General features: G+C 45.8%; 1 protein-coding gene across 2 annotated transcripts; it reads left to right on the forward strand.

The window, feature by feature from the left end:
* The first annotated feature begins 61 nt into the window (after nucleotides 1–61).
* Nucleotides 62–15,154, forward strand: KLHDC2 (kelch domain containing 2). Of its 2 annotated transcripts, XM_030034551.2 has the most exons (15): nucleotides 82–181; nucleotides 957–1,008; nucleotides 1,777–1,944; nucleotides 2,730–2,809; nucleotides 3,845–3,962; nucleotides 5,342–5,457; nucleotides 7,935–8,016; nucleotides 8,105–8,188; nucleotides 10,162–10,242; nucleotides 10,321–10,379; nucleotides 10,715–10,824; nucleotides 11,294–11,366; nucleotides 12,507–12,594; nucleotides 13,723–13,775; nucleotides 14,067–15,154. In XM_030034551.2, the coding sequence occupies exons 3-15, from the start codon at nucleotides 1,789–1,791 to the stop codon at nucleotides 14,188–14,190; spliced, it is 1,224 nt and encodes a 407-aa protein (XP_029890411.1). In that variant the 5' UTR covers nucleotides 82–181; nucleotides 957–1,008; nucleotides 1,777–1,788; the 3' UTR covers nucleotides 14,191–15,154. The 2 variants fall into 2 exon arrangements, with proteins under 2 accessions (XP_029890400.1, XP_029890411.1); XM_030034540.2 differs by lacking the exon at nucleotides 957–1,008 and having other exon boundaries at nucleotides 62–181.
* The last annotated feature ends 322 nt before the right edge of the window (nucleotides 15,155–15,476 follow it).

Here is a 15,476-nt window from a genome sequence, read left to right on the forward strand (position 1 = left end):
CCCGTTCCCGCCTCGGCCCCGGGCAGCGGCGGGGCGGGACGGCGCCTGCGCGGCGCTGCCGGAAGCGCCCGCCCGCGGCGGATGTTGACGCTGCGCGTCCCGCTGAGGTGAAGGAGGGAAGGAGAGGGGGCGGCTGCGCCGTGCGGCCCGCAGCAACCGCCGACCGACCCCAGCCGCCGCGGTAGGCCCCGGGGATCGGAGGGGAGGCGTCTCGGCGGGGCAGGGGGCCGGGGCCGGGAGGGGTGCTGCGCGCTGTGGGGGACGGAGGGAGGGAAGGGGTGCGTGGGGGGGTGTCAAACCTTGACAGAAAGCGGGAAGGGCCGTGGGGTTGTTAACGGGTCTGGTGAGCGCGGCGATGGCGCATTGCTCGGCACGGTGCGGCTGGATGCTCGGGTTGGGTCCTGTGTGACGGCTGTGTCCCGACAGGAAACCGCGCCTGGCCAGTCGGGGTGTCGTGAGGGGTGTGGACAGCCAGGGCAGAGCCACAGAGGGCTTGGGAACTGCAGTGACCTGCGAGAGGCGTTTCAGTACGGGACTGAAAAATGACTGAAGGGGGACCGTTGTCCAGTGTGTCTTAGGCTGTTAAAAAATTAAAAGAAAAACGCTTATCGCCGGGGAGAGGTCGGTAAAAATCTGGTTAGCTTGAGGCAGACAGATTTCATTGAGATGTGAGTAAGGCTTTCTAATTTAAAGCATAATTAAAGCTCAAAAATAAACTACCGAGGGTGGTGTAGTGTCTCCATCATTGGAGCAATTCAAGTGAAACGAAAATCTGTCAGGAGCGGTGTAGGTGTCGAGGCTTTTGTGCGAGTGCAGGGTTTGATAGTCTCATTAAGGTCCTTTTTGCTTCTCTCGCTTTGCCTGGTTGCACAAAACCATCGCTTGGACCGTCCAACTTCCCTGACCTTTTGATCCGTGTCTGCAAATCTCTGTGTGGTGACGGATTCAACTCGTAGCTGTAGGAAAGCTAAAGCAGACGGGGACTTGGGAGTGGCTCCAAAGTGGAAGGTGACTTTAGCTTTTCCCGGGTCCCCCCTGCTCCATTACAGGCTGAGGCAGAGCATGTAGACAGCTTCCAGGGCGGACTTCATCATCTCCTCCTGGCTTGATTCCTCCCACAGTTGGGGCTTTGAATTACCAGTGACCCCAGTGATAGCATGGCCCTGCGGCTCCTCGCGTGCCAAAGCCCTGGCATGGAGGCTGCTCTTACCCCTAAGCTGCACAGTGCTCGGGAGCCGTAGGCGCTCAGTGCGCATAGCTGTTGTCTTTCCGGGACGCTCTGGGTTTTGGCTTTCTGCATGCTAGCGTGATTTGGAGCAGGGGGCTTTGTTTTGTGGGTGTTTTTTAGCATAGGTAACATGTCCTGCATTTAACAGCTATGGGAGGGTTCGTGTGGGGCTTAGGCAGCCCAAAGGGACTCTGCCTGAAAAGCTGCACGAGTTTTCATTTTTGTGAAAACCATGTTGTAGGCAAAGCTTTCAAATTTGTTCCACTGTGGGTTGGTTTTTTTTGTCATCAATTAATGTATTTATAGATAAGTGCGTTTTTAAAAACCAGATAGAGACCTTGGCTCAAATTGGCAATTGAAACCATTATAAATTACACACAGCTGAGGAATCCCCATCTGAAGCTTTCTTGACTGATGGGATAACTTCTTCCACTGAAACATTGTTGTGAAAGAAACAACAGTGTGTAGTTTCTCTTTTTTTTTTCCTCTGGTGGTTTCCCCTGTATGGTTTTCAAAGCTCCACACTATGTGTTATTCTGTGCATGTAGCACTGTATCGAAATGGCCGATGATAACGAAGACCTGCAGGCAGATGAAGAGCTCCCGGCTCCAGCTGAGGACAGCTTTGAGCAGCTGGAGAACGATAGCCCCGCTGAGCGCAGCGGGCACGTGGCAGTCACTGATGGACGCTGCATGTACGTCTGGGGAGGCTATAAGGTACGCTGTTCTCCTTGTTAAGTAAGCCTTCTGCCACCCGTGGTGCTGGTAATTATGTCCCAATAGTTTGGGAGTGACTCTGTAAAATTATCCCTCCCCCCGGAAAAGAAAAGCTCCAGTTAACAAATTAGAATATGACATTTAAGAGTTTTGAAATACTGAAATAAATCATGTTAAATGCTGATCTTGGAAAACAGATAACTTCTGTGGGATGCAGGGTGTTGTTTGCCTTTGTCAACTCACGTGTCTGTTGGAAAGGAAGGAAATACTGTGTGATATGAAATGCACACTGTGCAAAATGGTGCTTTTATTTACAGCATTATCAGGACAACTATATATTGTGTGTTAATGATCACAGGTTGGTTATTTATCACACTGGGCTGCATGTGTAGATCTCGGTAAATAAATTGGTAGCTCAAGACAAAGCTTTGGTGTATTGTTCTGGTGGTGTCACTCAGGGGGTGGGGGAATTAAATGGGAAATTTTGGCTCATTTATGCACCCTAGTTATCCTGCTTGGGCTATGAAAATGAGGTTTAACTTCCTTTTACCCTAGTCTCTGGCTCTGCTGGGAGCTGGTCCCTAGCAGAAGCTAAAATAGGCTAATAACTGCTCTCCCAGGGCTGCTGTGCAGCTGAGAGGTACAGGAGTGCAGCAGGCACTGCTCCTGCTGTTTTCTGTTCTGTGATTAGATCTCTGAGGGGTTGTAAACATTCACAGGAGTCTAATTCAGTATGTCAAGCATCCTTCTAATGTTGCTTTTTTCTTTTCTGACCTGTTCTGCAGAATGCGCAAGTTAGGGGATTTTATGACTTCTATCTGCCTAGGGATGAAATATGGATCTACAACATGGAAACTGGAAGATGGTACAGTAAATAATTAACTTAATTGTTGTTCGGGGGGGAGGTAAATTCTTAAATTGGTATGGAAAGCATGCTGAGGGTCTGTGAAGAGAGAGAGAATTCCCTGATCTCTTTGTTCCCACCTCTCAAACTGTTGCATAAATGTGTAAAATAGTTCCTTTTTTTTTTTTTTTTTTTTTTTTCTGTGAAAACAACAAATACATTTTCACAGGGTAAGGTAGGAGAGGCAGCTCGGACAGGCAGCCCATACAGGAGTATGCGATCAACAGTGTGAAGTGTTTTGGGATGCCTGGTATAGGATATAGCACCTGAAAATTGTATTTGTACCACTTTTGATTACAGTGGTACATTACTGAGGGAACCCATATTGAGTTTTTTATTTGTTGTCCTTTTAAGGAGTCATTTTTAAATGTTTAAATGCAGCCAAAGAATCTACTGCGTCATCTTAGGTCGTTGGGAGCCTGGAAGTTGTGCGAAACCTGCGTGCCTGATAGTGTGAGAAAAGGGAATCCAGTGCTCCAGTTCTGTAGCTAGCTGGGGCCTTGCGCTGCAAAGCCAAGTCCCCTCAGCGCTTTGCAGAAAGTGCAATTTCAGCAGTGCTTCCAGTCCTCATGGTGGTTAGGGAGAGCCTTCGACATGGGCTGGAAGCTCATCTTTGTGGTTGTAATGTTTACAAACATTAAAAATCCAGTAGCAAAACAGAAACCTTCAGTTTAGACAGGTGCATCCTCTTTGCCTGAGGATCTTTCTGGGGATTTTGAACGTGAAAGGCATACCAAACTCCTGAACTGGGCAGACGGGATTCCTCCCCCACAAAACATGTATTAATTAAATTGCCTTTTCCCCACCCCTCTCTGTCATACCCAGGTTAGTGTTGTAAATTGTTAAACCTGCAAGGGTGTGAAGAACTTGTAACTGAATGGTCCACGGTGACATATTGTAATTAAAAACATATTGGTAGGGTTATAAAATTCCACTCCAGATAAAATCATTATTGTTCATTTCTATCAGGTAAAATGTTTTAAACTGTGCTTCTAGGAAGAAGAGTAAAACAGAGGGAGATGTTCCACCTTCCATGTCTGGAAGTTGTGCTGTGTGTGTAGACAGAGTGGTGTACCTCTTTGGAGGACATCATGCCCGTGGCAATACAAACAAGGTTAGTAATTTAAAGATAAACCCCTCCTCACAAATAAGTTTCTCCTTATTAGCTTTTGTTCCCATTTTTTATAAACTAGACGTGGCCTTTTCAGTGAATTAAAATCCATGCAAAGCAAGAAATGTGTAATCTTAACAAATCACAGAAACATTTTCTTCAGAACGACTGGACAGGTTGGATCTTGTTTCAGAGCTTAAATGTTAATAACAGGGGATGCTGAACGTGTATCCAGTCATTGTGTCCTCCATGGCTTCTGCAGCATAACATTGTCATCTACTGGCTGCATCTCTGGTTCTGGGAAGCAGATAACCAGCTTTCTCATCCTGTCCGTGGCTTCCCCAGATGTGAACTAACTGAAGCCGTGTTCTTTTTGTGCTTGCCTAAGAGGTTTTGACTAACAAAATATGGTGCTTACTGCTTGGATTTTTTTTTTTTTCCATGCAGGTGATTAGCTGGCTGACTTTTACCAGTTCACTGTATTAATTTGTCTGCAACAGGTCAGATAACATGGCATTTGTAAAACAGGTCAGCCTTCAGCTCTGCATCATTTCACATGATGATTGTACTCTTGTAGCTTTATGCCACTGAAGAAACACCGTGACCTGCTATTTGGTTTGGTTGCAGGTGTTCTTGTGCAATTCACCCTATAAATTGTATTGCGTTGGTGCTTTTGAGTTTGCTTCTTTTGAAAGATGGGAATTTCCAGAGTTCACTGAAATAATATCAGGAGGTGATTTGTAACTGCTCTGTAGTTGTTTGAAATGTTATTCTTCTCTGGAGTCTCTGATAATATTTTCTGATGTTCTGGAAGTGTGGTTTAAATTAAATAGTTTTGGCCTCGGTCTTAAATATAAACTGAAAGTAGCTTGATGCAATGCTTGCAAACAGTCTGAAACGAACTACATTTATAAAGTGTGAGTTGATTCCTTCCTGCTGTGGTATTCTTACATTTCAGTTAGTTTATACATGTGTATCAGCTATTTCTCTCCATTTAAAATGGTGTAACACACAGAGAAGGGATGATACTGTAAAAAAACACTTTTTGTTTTTCTTTTACCAGATTTTTTTTTATTGTAAGACAATTGCTACTTTGTACATACCTTCATTGTATCCCATGTCAGCTTTTGGATGGTAAAACTCAATGTCCACAGTCCTATTACTTTTGTAAAAAGTGTTTGGGGCTTGAGTCTGCAAAAAGATAAGGACCTTTGATCCATGTGTTGTTCCAAACGTTGTCAGTGCTCTGTGCAGCTAGGAAGAGAACTTTTAATTTATTTCTATACCAATACATGCTAATTAAAAGTTAATATTTTAACATCAGTCAGACTTAAGCTTTAAGCTAACTGTGTGGGTAAAAAAAATCTTTTTATTTTCTACAGTTCTACATGTTAAATTCCAGATCCACGGACAAAGTGCTGCAGTGGGTCAGAGTAGAGTGTCAGGGGGTACCCCCTTCATCAAAGGACAAACTTGGCGTTTGGGTTTACAAAAACAAGTAAGGCTCCAGCAACGAAGTCAGCACAGCTATCCTTGCGCGTGTGTTTGCTTTTAATCACTCTTAGTTTTGTCATTGTTGTGTCTTTTTGTTTGAACAAGAGCTGCAGAAGAGCTTCTTGTCTGCAGCACATATGTGCTTCAGGAAGATGCTGAATTTCTTCCCCAGCCAGCCTTTTAAAACTGTTCCGTCCTTTGACGGTTGATAGGGAAAAACCTCACTCCCAGTTTGGGTATATGTAAGCTGCAAAGTATCTGTGAGTCACAATCCAAAATGTACGCTCATTACAGGCAAATCTTCCACGGTGCATTCTCAGTACATTGCTTTAAAGATACTGCATCGTAGTTACTTGTATCAGCGTCATTCCTCTTGGCAATTGCATCTGGAATTATTCTTCACTGAAGCCTGTTCTAGGATTCCCCATATCATGCAAAATGTAGTCTTTTGGTCACGTCTTGTGGGACAGCTTGCATTTCTTTGATGGTTGAAGAGCAGGAAGCCATTTTAATCTTAAAATTGCATGTGGCTTTTTCAGCGGTGCACATGCTTAATTCGGTGTGTTCTGTGCTGGTTGCACAAAACAAGGAACGTATTAGATGAACTGCTGTTGATGTTATCTATCTGATTTAATGTGTTGGGATAGTGTCCCAGAGATGCCAGAAGGCCTTTTGGCATTGCAAACCGTGGAAAAGATGAGGAAGACAAGGTGGTGTTGAAGCCGGATGAGCTGACATGGAAAATGTTGCCTTGCACCCTCCTCCCCCATTTCATTAGGGTAGTGCTAGTCCCCGAAGCAGGGAGCCGTGTGATGAGATCGTTCCAGCCTTCTGGCACTGGAGGACAGACTGAGGAAAGACCCTGTTGTGGGTAGATAGTTTCCTGCTTCCCCAGGCTTGCTGTATCCCAGCTGCTCAGGAGGTTGGGGATGGAAGCGAATTATCTCAGGGAGGGCAGGGGCTTTTGGCGCTCTTCTTGGAGCATCTACCCAGGGCTGGTTTCTGAGAAGGTTCCTGGCTTCCAGAGAACAGAACTCCAAAATGCTCTGGCACAGGTGACAGTTCACATGGCCAGAATTGTCCCCTGGCAGGAGAGAGCCTGGAAAGGCTGATCCCCCACGGAGCAGGGCTCTCTCCACAGGCCGTGGGCCAGGCGCCCGGTGTGGGCAGTGCTGCGGGGGTACGTGATGCCGGGGGCTGAGGAGGTCTGATGCGAATATGAGGTGACGGTCAGGGGCCTCTAGTTCTTCTTTGGTCACAACTGGCAAGGGTTACGGGTTCTTACTGTCTTGTCACATCGGGTAGGGGTTTAAGCTGTTACCTACAAAACCTTACCTGGACAGCAAAGGCATCTTTTGCCTGTTAGCACAACTGGTCTTGACTGTATCGTCTCTGGCTCTACTGAGGCAGAGGAAATCAGGGATGCCGTATGTCCTTGTGTTTGAGCCATGTATGGTGATTTTAGTGTGTAACACTACAGATGCTTGTGCTGCTTTGTCCATTACGTGGAGAGAAAGCTCACTGTTACGGTATTTGCTGCAGAGACTCATGAAAGATTGGAAGTGGCCCGTGGTGCTAGTTTTCAGATTCTCGATGTGGAGAGAAAGGTTACTGTTACGATACTTGATGTGATCAGTTTAGATATAAATCTGTGCCAGACTGGAGTTGTGGGTGTTTAGTTAGGTGGTGTAGATTTGTTTTCTGTTACTTCATAATTCAATAAGAATTTCTGGCAGAACCATGCCATAGTTTCTAATATGTGCAAAAACCCAAACATGAAACTTAAAGGTAAATTACATTTTAAAAAACAAAAAGAACAGTAAAAACAGATGAGTGACTGCTCAGAGCAACTGTTCTTCAGGCTTTGAAACAAAATGCAACAATTTCAAAGGAAAGTGTCTTCCTCCCCCAAAACTAAAAACTTCCCAGGCAGCTTCACTGGTGGAGGGTCTGCTGCATGTAGTGTCCCTTGGTCTCCTCCTGCCCTGCCCGGCCTAGCACACAACTCCACAGTGACCGTGCCCAAGTTGTAATGCTTTCTCTTTGTTTCTCACCGGAGTGTCTGTGAACATTTTGGGCTCTGGGAGAATGGGCAGAGGGCTTGGAAAGGGTGGAGTCAGGAAACTGCAGGAATAAACCCCTGTAGCTGCTGTGTGGGAGCCACGGTAGCGAAGGCTGAAGTGCAGTGACCAGGCAGCAGGCCTCGTAGCTTCACACGTTTGGAACTGGAGCAAAGCTTGGAAGCCTGAGGCCTGGGAAAGAGCTACAGAGGGATTTAATGTGGGTGGTAGGGTCGATTAGGCAAGAAACAGGGCCCCACACCTGGGCAACTTGCATTGTAGACATACGGGAAGTAATGAAGCCAAAGAAGCCTCCCCGGTTTTCCCATCTTCTCTTTGAGCACAGCCTTTACAGAACTTTAATTTGTAGCAACAGATGTGGTAGCATTTCTAATAGATCTTGATGCATGTTTTGTTTCAGGCTAATATTTTTTGGAGGCTATGGTTATTTTCCTGAAGGGAAACAACGGGGAACTTTTGAATTTGATGAGACTTCTTTTTGGGTAAGTAAACCTTGAAGTAATTTCTATTTAAACTTTAATATTTGCTTAGTGCTTATTAAAACTTGTTGCTTATTTAATATTTTTAAAGAATTCAGGTCTTCCTAGAGGGTGGAACGACCACGTGCATGTTCTGGACACTGAAACTTTTACTTGGAGCCAGCCTATAACTACGGTAATTATTAATCTTTTGGTTTTGTAATTAAGTTACAGCTCTTAAGAAATATGTGCACTCTGTGCCGTATCTCTTTTAGCATCCTGTGAGGATAAGCATGACTCTGCTAGGCCTGGGTTCACTGCTTTGTGTCGAGTTAGAAGAGGGTGCTGATAAAACGGCCTCCTTGCGTAGCTGTGCGGGGTTAGTAGTGGCTTTGGGCTGCAGATGTTCTGAGCGCCTGGCAGTGTGCTCGGTTAACTTGCAGTGTGAAGCTGTCTTAACCTGTTGTATCTCTTAGGGGGTCCTATCTCTAGTCCGTATCTCCCTGGCATTATTTTAGAAAATGTGGTTAACTGTTTGTGAGCAAGCAGCATGGAAATTCACCCAAAATACGTTTTTCTACTTTCCTGCTCCACCCTGCAGCCTTGTTTACATGTCACCAGTCTTTAACTGCCAAGTGTTTAGTTGTCAGGTGTTCTGTGATCCTGCCGCCTTAGGGATATAAACCAGTCCCTAAATGCCAGGAGTTAGAAAAAATGGAAGAGCTGTCTGAAATACCTAGTGCTAGCTAGCAGGAGGACGTGAGAAACGCCCTGCAGGGCATTTCTGTGGCTGGTGGGAAGCACGGCGTCTGCAGCACTGCTGGTTTCTGCTGTTCTGGCTTCCCTCCTGGGACATGCAGTCTGTCTGATCCAGCCAGGGGAGGAAACCTGGCCAGGAGCTAAAGCCTAGGACTGTGTGACCAGGGCTGTCTTCCCTTCTTGTGCTTCCTGAGCGAGCTGTCTTAATCCTCTGTACCTTGCTCTCTTGCCAGCAAAGTGGGACTGTTAATTTCTCTCCTATATATGGACTCCGTGAGGTGTCATTAGCTTGTGTTTGCAGTCTTACTGGCAACATGCTTGTAGAGGAAGGACTGTTAAGAGAGGGGTTTGAAACACTGTTGGTAGAACTAGCCTTGGAAACATCCCCTCAAAATAAAAATTATCTGCTGCCTATTCAGTAGCATTCTTGAGGCCATTTAAACTGAATTTAAACCGTTCACTTACTTAGGTCCTCTCTCCTCTCCAAAAATGGGAAACTTGCCTTTTATTTTAATCTGTCTTTCTCTCTTAATCTTTTTTCCTGTTGACTTGCTTGCTTTCATGCTTCAGTGGCATTTGGGGAGCTCAGGAAAACAAAATGTATGGTTTCCTGTCATCCTCACTGTAATGTGATGGTTTGGTACATTTCACTTGGATGCTGAATTGTGGTCAAAACAAAACAAAACACTCGGTAATTGCAAATGTACACTATTTGAAGTGTCCCAGAAGTATTCGGGAACAGGCAAATGGAGTGATATTGCCACAGAATTGGAGGAAATGAAATTTGAGATAAGTAACTCCTTATTCAGATTACCAAAGAATTACTTCGTCTTACTACATACAGATCTCAAATATTTCAGAAGTAACTCAAGAAAAATACTGTTTAATGATTCACTATGTCACTGTCTCATTTACAGTCTGAGGTCTTCTGTGTCTGACTGAACCCTCTTCTAAAAGCAAAATTTGTACCTTGACTCTTAGAGGGGAAAAAACCCCCTAACATTTAAAATGAGTTTTCTGATCTTCCATCCATCAAAAAAAGCAAGTTTCTGCACACAGAATGACTTACTGGATGTTTTTTCGCTCTCTGTCCCTTGTTGGCCTTAAATCTGACTTTAGTTCAGCCTTTCATCTCCTGGGGTGACTTGATTTGTGGAACTGTGAGACCTTGCTTTGCCCCGAGTGCGATGTCCAGGTGAGCTCTCCTGGAGGCCCGAGAGGAGCTGTCACCCCGCACCTCCCGGGGTGCCTGGCGTGGCCGTAGCTGTGCTGCTTCGCGTGTGTGGTGGGCATCTTCAGCCCAGCTCCTCTTCACTTGATCTGCTGTGGGGTTTCCGTGAATTGCATTTTCTCTCTTTTGTTAATGTATCATGTAAACTCACCTTCTTACTTGACATTGTCTTTTCCCAGGGTAAAACTCCATCACCACGAGCAGCTCATGCCTGTGCTACTGTTGGGAACAGAGGCTACGTGTTTGGTGGCAGATACAGAGTAAGCCCCAGCCCAGTTTTAACGATGTGTTACTGAAACCTAAACGGAGTATTTCAACCATGGTCTGCTTTATCGTAGGAGTCCAGAATGAACGATCTTTACTATCTGAATCTGGATACATGGGAGTGGAATGAAATGTAGGTACTAAAACTTGAGTTCTTTTGTTTGTAAAGCAATATGAAGATATCATTTTTATTCACTTATAATCATTCTAGTGAAACTTGGTAAACTCCAGCAAGTAAGTAAACTCAAATAGAACTGATCCTCCTGATTTGCTGTCAGGCTTTTTTAAGCATTGATACGAGTAAAATTCTTTTACTATGTCTAAAGAAATTAAACTTGCTGTTGGGTCGTGAGCTGTGCACAGTATGAAGCTGCATCCTTCAAATATCTGAAAAATAATCAGAGCAGAAAAGAGCAGCAGTATTTTATTGTAGCACATGTGTAATTTATGGTCCTTTTTTTGAAACAGAATCGCGCAAGGCATTTGCCCAGTTGGCCGATCGTGGCATTCTTTAACACCAATTTCCTCAGATCACCTCTTTCTCTTTGGAGGATTCACCACTGACAAGCAGCCATTAAGTAAGTCATTCCAAAAGAGTTTTGTGTTGTCTTTGTGTTCTTTAACAGTTGTGCACAGAAGCTTGAATTATTGCCTCGTCACCTTAAATGCTTGCTAAATTCCTTCCGTGCCATTGTGATCCAACTCTTTATGGTCGACCGCTAATTTCACAGAGCAGGAGTCACTGAGTGTGTTGAGACACTATTATTTATAGAAATTAAACTGCTCTAAAAATGCATCTAATGCAAATTACAATTACTAAGAGCTTTACAGTTCTCCATCTTTCCCTTCTGACTTTGCTCCCATAAACCACTGTTAAACACCTGTTTTCAAACAGGTAGCCCCATGTTTCATAAGGTTTTTCCTAAAATACTTGGTTTATTTAAGAACAAAAATAGACTGTGTTACACCGGAGTACATGTTTAGTGCAGCAAATGTGAAAGAACTAACAGAATACTGTTTGTGTTTGGGATTTTTGCTTGTTTTCAGGTGATGCTTGGATTTATTGTATCAGCAAGAATGAGTGGATACAGTTTGAGCATAACTATTCTGAAAAACCAAGGTATAGTACACACTTGCCTGGAAACTTATTAAAAAAGAGTGAGGAAACATTTAATGTTGGCTGCCAAAGACAGGACACGCATTCCTCTTTACAGCACTCATGTTTCTTAACAATACTAATGCTAGCTTCTACCCCAGAAGTGCAGCTGTACTGAACGTGCGCACAAAACGCAAGATGAATGCCACCGGAGGACTGGTGCTGGAGGTAGCGTAGAGCTCGATGTTTGTGAAACAGCAGGGAACACGGGGATTTAGGGTTTGATCTCCTGGCTGCAGAGGCCTCTCAGCTGGGACTGCCAGTGCAAGAGCTAACTGGAACCTGTGTGTTCTTGCTCTGCCAGCAAACTGGACACAGGCAGGTGTCACTGTTTTGAGCATCCCCGCTGGTGGCTAATCCTGTGCACACCCAGGATATTTTTGTCTTCCTGCTGAGTAAATTAGAGATGATGACCTGCAATTTAAACGCATCAAAACTACTGTGATGCATGTGTGTGGCATTGAAAACACTAATGTCACGTGAGTTACTGTGATGTATCTTGTTTGGGGAAGTGTTCTGACCAAGGTTAAACGAGTTAAAGCAGTGATGCTTCCTCATCTGCCCCCTTTGGCCTTACTCTTGCTGCTGGTGGAGATGAGGAGGGGTCTGTTTTCCTGGGGCAGTAACAAGGCTGAGCTGCTGCCTCCCACCTGCCCTTCCCTGCTTTGGAGCAGCAGGACAGGGCCGTGTTGTGCTGAACATGTGTCTGAGAGTAGTTGTTTCCCTAAGTCTTAGGAGAGCAGCACAAAATCTGACTCCGTTTGTTCAGCCTTTTGACTCAAGTGGGACGTATAGTTGGTGGGAGCAGACCGTTACAGCCATCCCCCGGCAGCGACAGGGCTGTGGGTTTCACACGCGCCTGCACTCGCAGGCAGCGTGCTGCTGAGCCCCGCAGCCCTGCTCTAACCAGGACACCTTACGCAGCCCATGGTTTGCTGACCGGTTTTCTTTCTCTGAAGAAAAACTCCTGTTGAATTAGTCACGTCTACAGCGTACTGGTGGAAGGGCAAACGTGCATGTGTTAACTTCAGATACAAATCTTAAACATGCATTATCGGGTGGGGTGGTTCTTTGGTTTAATGCAGTGCTGATTTCTGTTTCTAGGTTGTGGCATACCGCTTGTGCAAGCGAAGAGGGAGAGGTGATTGTCTTTGGGGGCTGTGCCAACAACTTGCTTGCCCATTCTAAAGCTGTAAGTTTATTTCAAGCTTTCCCTTCCTGTGCAGCCCGGCCCTTCCTGCAGGAGCCGTGGTGTCTTATCGCTTCAGTGAGTGTGAAATGCGTGATCTCATGAGGACTGACAAAGGTGCATAAACAAAGCTTGAAGGGGAAATGTTTTGCTGCCTTTCTAGAAAGCAGGTCATTATTCATTACTTAAACAAACAATGACTTGCTTTCCCTCACACGTGTGTTTCACTTGGAGCCTGTTCTTAGCTCCCAACTACTTCTTCAGCTTTTCCCTGTGCTTCTTGTGGGGCACTGCGATGCCTACAAGAGAGGCCTGAGGAGAACAGGCTGAACAGAGAGGGGCTCTTGGGGGTGTCCCAAGGTCTGTAAGAACACCCGTTGGCTGGAAAGGGAGACTGGGAACAAGTGTGCCAGCACCTTCTAGTGTAAGAACTAGTGGGCATCAGCTGGAACGGGCGAGTGGCAAACAAGAGTGGTGCAACATTTCTTTATGCACTGGCAGCTCAGCTCTGGCAGAGGTTTATGTCCATTCAAGGAGCAGGCATAACCATTTAAAAAAAAAAAACCAAATCCACAACAACACACCATTGACTGCTGAGCCTGATACAGTCCCCATGTCCAAAGCCCCTCACCACAGAGCCGTGAAAACTTGGAAACTGCACGCAGGTGGTGTTCCTGTTCTCTCCCTCTGAGCACGGGTGTTGGCCAGGGTCGGAGCTGCGATGCGGGGCTCACAGGGCCCCCATCTTGTGCACTTGTGCTGACTGTAGCTTTCAGCCCGGTCCCCTGTCTGACAGCAACAGGAGATGCTGCACAGGGAGAGCCCGTGAGCCTGGCCCCTCTGTGCACCCGTTCCCCTCCAGGTGTTCGTATCAAGTGGCACTAGATCTGTTTTTTTGATTCATCTGTAGTGCCCACAATTTCCCATATTGTAGGATTTGGTGAGCAGTTTTGCATTCAGCTTGTCTGCTGCATTTGTGATTTACGGGAAGTCCAGTCTACTGCCCACCATCAGCCTCTCCTCGCCAGACCCCAGAGTGTGAGCCTTGGCTGGTTTGGCTCCTGCTGTAATAATGTGAATCCACATAACCACACTGCTTCTCTCTCTCTCTCTTTCCCTCCCCACCTCCAGGCTCACAGTAATGAAATACTTGTGTTTTCTCTACAACCACGATCTCTCGTAAGGTAAGAAAGCGAGACTTCAACGTTAAACTGTCATGTTTCCATCTAAGACGAGTAGTGAGGGTTACCACCAGACCCCTTTCTTATGTTCCTAAAATGCCTGAAAACATTCTTCCTCTAAAGAATGCTGAAAGAACAGCAGCCAATTATGAGAGGATAGAGCAAGATTCCTTTAAGAAGCACGCATTTGGCACCAGTGATGAAAACAAGCCCTCGCTAAATAGCTGTAAAGAATGAGCTTACCTTGCAGCCCTTGTTCATGCTAACAACAGCCATGTCTTCCCTCTCCCCAAGGCTGTGCCTCGAAGCAGTCATTTGCTTTAAGGAGATGCTGGCCAGTTCCTGGAATTGCCTCCCCAAGCACTTGCTGCACAGCGTCAATCAGCGGTTTGGAAGCAACAACACCTCGGGCTCCTGAGCCCTCCGCAGAGATCGCTGAACGAGCTGTGCATGGATGAGCAGCTCTAAGAAGATGTAATAATTTTACCAAGTGTGGCAAACATTAAACTTGTATAGGTTAAATAGCTGTATCGTTGTAGGTAGTTGCTTCTTGCCTTTAAGTTGCATGTGAATGGCCTAGAGAGAACCTATTTTTGTGTAAAGATGTTTGCAATAAATGTATTTAATGCAAGTGGAGATGTATCCTGTGCTTGAGCTAAAACTAGTTCTGGGTTTGTCCACCTTGCAGTACGTGTGAGGGCCAGCCCCAAGCGAGAAGACGGGGTGTGCATGTGTGGAAGTAGTTGTTACAGAGTCCCTAGTCAAGGACCTGAGGACTTTCGTGGTTGTGCAGGAAATACTGAGGCACGCCATGACTATTGAAGAGGAGTGTTGCTTTAGTCTAGGCTGAAGATCGCTGTGAGGGCTGAGCAGTCCTGTTTTAGTCTACAGCGTTAGGAAACTGTCTGCTTAACGTTTTGCCACAAATGCTTAAGAGATTTGGAAATTGTACAGTGTCAGAGTTGATAAACTGTCGTAAACCTTCAGCTGTTAAAGCACCACTACTCTCTGCTTGTTTGTAGTTTGGTTTTTTTGGAACTCTTTATGTTGTGGAACTTCAATTGTGAACCTTAGGTAGCAGATATTCTGCCCTGGGAATTGTAACTGAAAGTGCTTGAGCCTGTTACAGGCTGTGTCAGTAACCTGTGGAGCTCACCTACAGCTGGAACAGCCTGAAGGACTTCAGCTTGATGGAGGTACACTGGAAGTGGCTGTGGAATGGGTCAGTGCCTGCCTTCGCTGACTCGGCTCCATCTGTCAGCAGCCCCAGCAGGTGACATCGGGGACAAGGAACAGGCTCTGCTGCTGTGGGGAAGGGGTGAAATCATGTTTAAGCTGTCCTCAAAAAAAATAAATTAAAAAGTTTGACTTCTAGAACAAAATAATTCCTGTATTGTAATTCCTGCGCTGGTTTCTTATGTAAGCTTTAGCTGTGGCTTAAGTAAGTGCTTGGGGTGGTGCGGACCTCTGAGCTGAGCTGTGGTTGTGCGTCTCTGGGGTGCGCCGATACCGCACGTGGGGTTTACTCTGACCCTCAAGCCCCAGCTCTTCTTCCCTGCCTGTTCCTCACCTCCACAGGGGTAGTGATTACGCAGCACAGTTCGGGTGGGCTCAGGGGCTCTGGAGGGCTGGAGCTGGGACTGCACCTTCCAGCCCCTGGCAGCCAACGGCACGTTTTGGGAAAAATAAAATTCTACCTTTTCT

The sequence above is a fragment of the Aquila chrysaetos genome, chromosome 2 (genome assembly GCF_900496995.4).
Source record: "Aquila chrysaetos chrysaetos chromosome 2, bAquChr1.4, whole genome shotgun sequence".
NCBI classification, from domain to species: domain Eukaryota; kingdom Metazoa; phylum Chordata; class Aves; order Accipitriformes; family Accipitridae; genus Aquila; species Aquila chrysaetos.

Coding starts and splice junctions, on each gene's coding strand:
- KLHDC2 (XM_030034540.2), top strand. CDS start 1,789: ATGGCCGATGATAACGAAGACCTGCAGGCAGATGAAGAGCTCCCGGCT. Junction 2,810..3,844: donor AACATGGAAACTGGAAGATG/GTACAGTAAATA, acceptor CTGTGCTTCTAG/GAAGAAGAGTAAAACAGAGG. Junction 10,825..11,293: donor CACTGACAAGCAGCCATTAA/GTAAGTCATTCC, acceptor GCTTGTTTTCAG/GTGATGCTTGGATTTATTGT.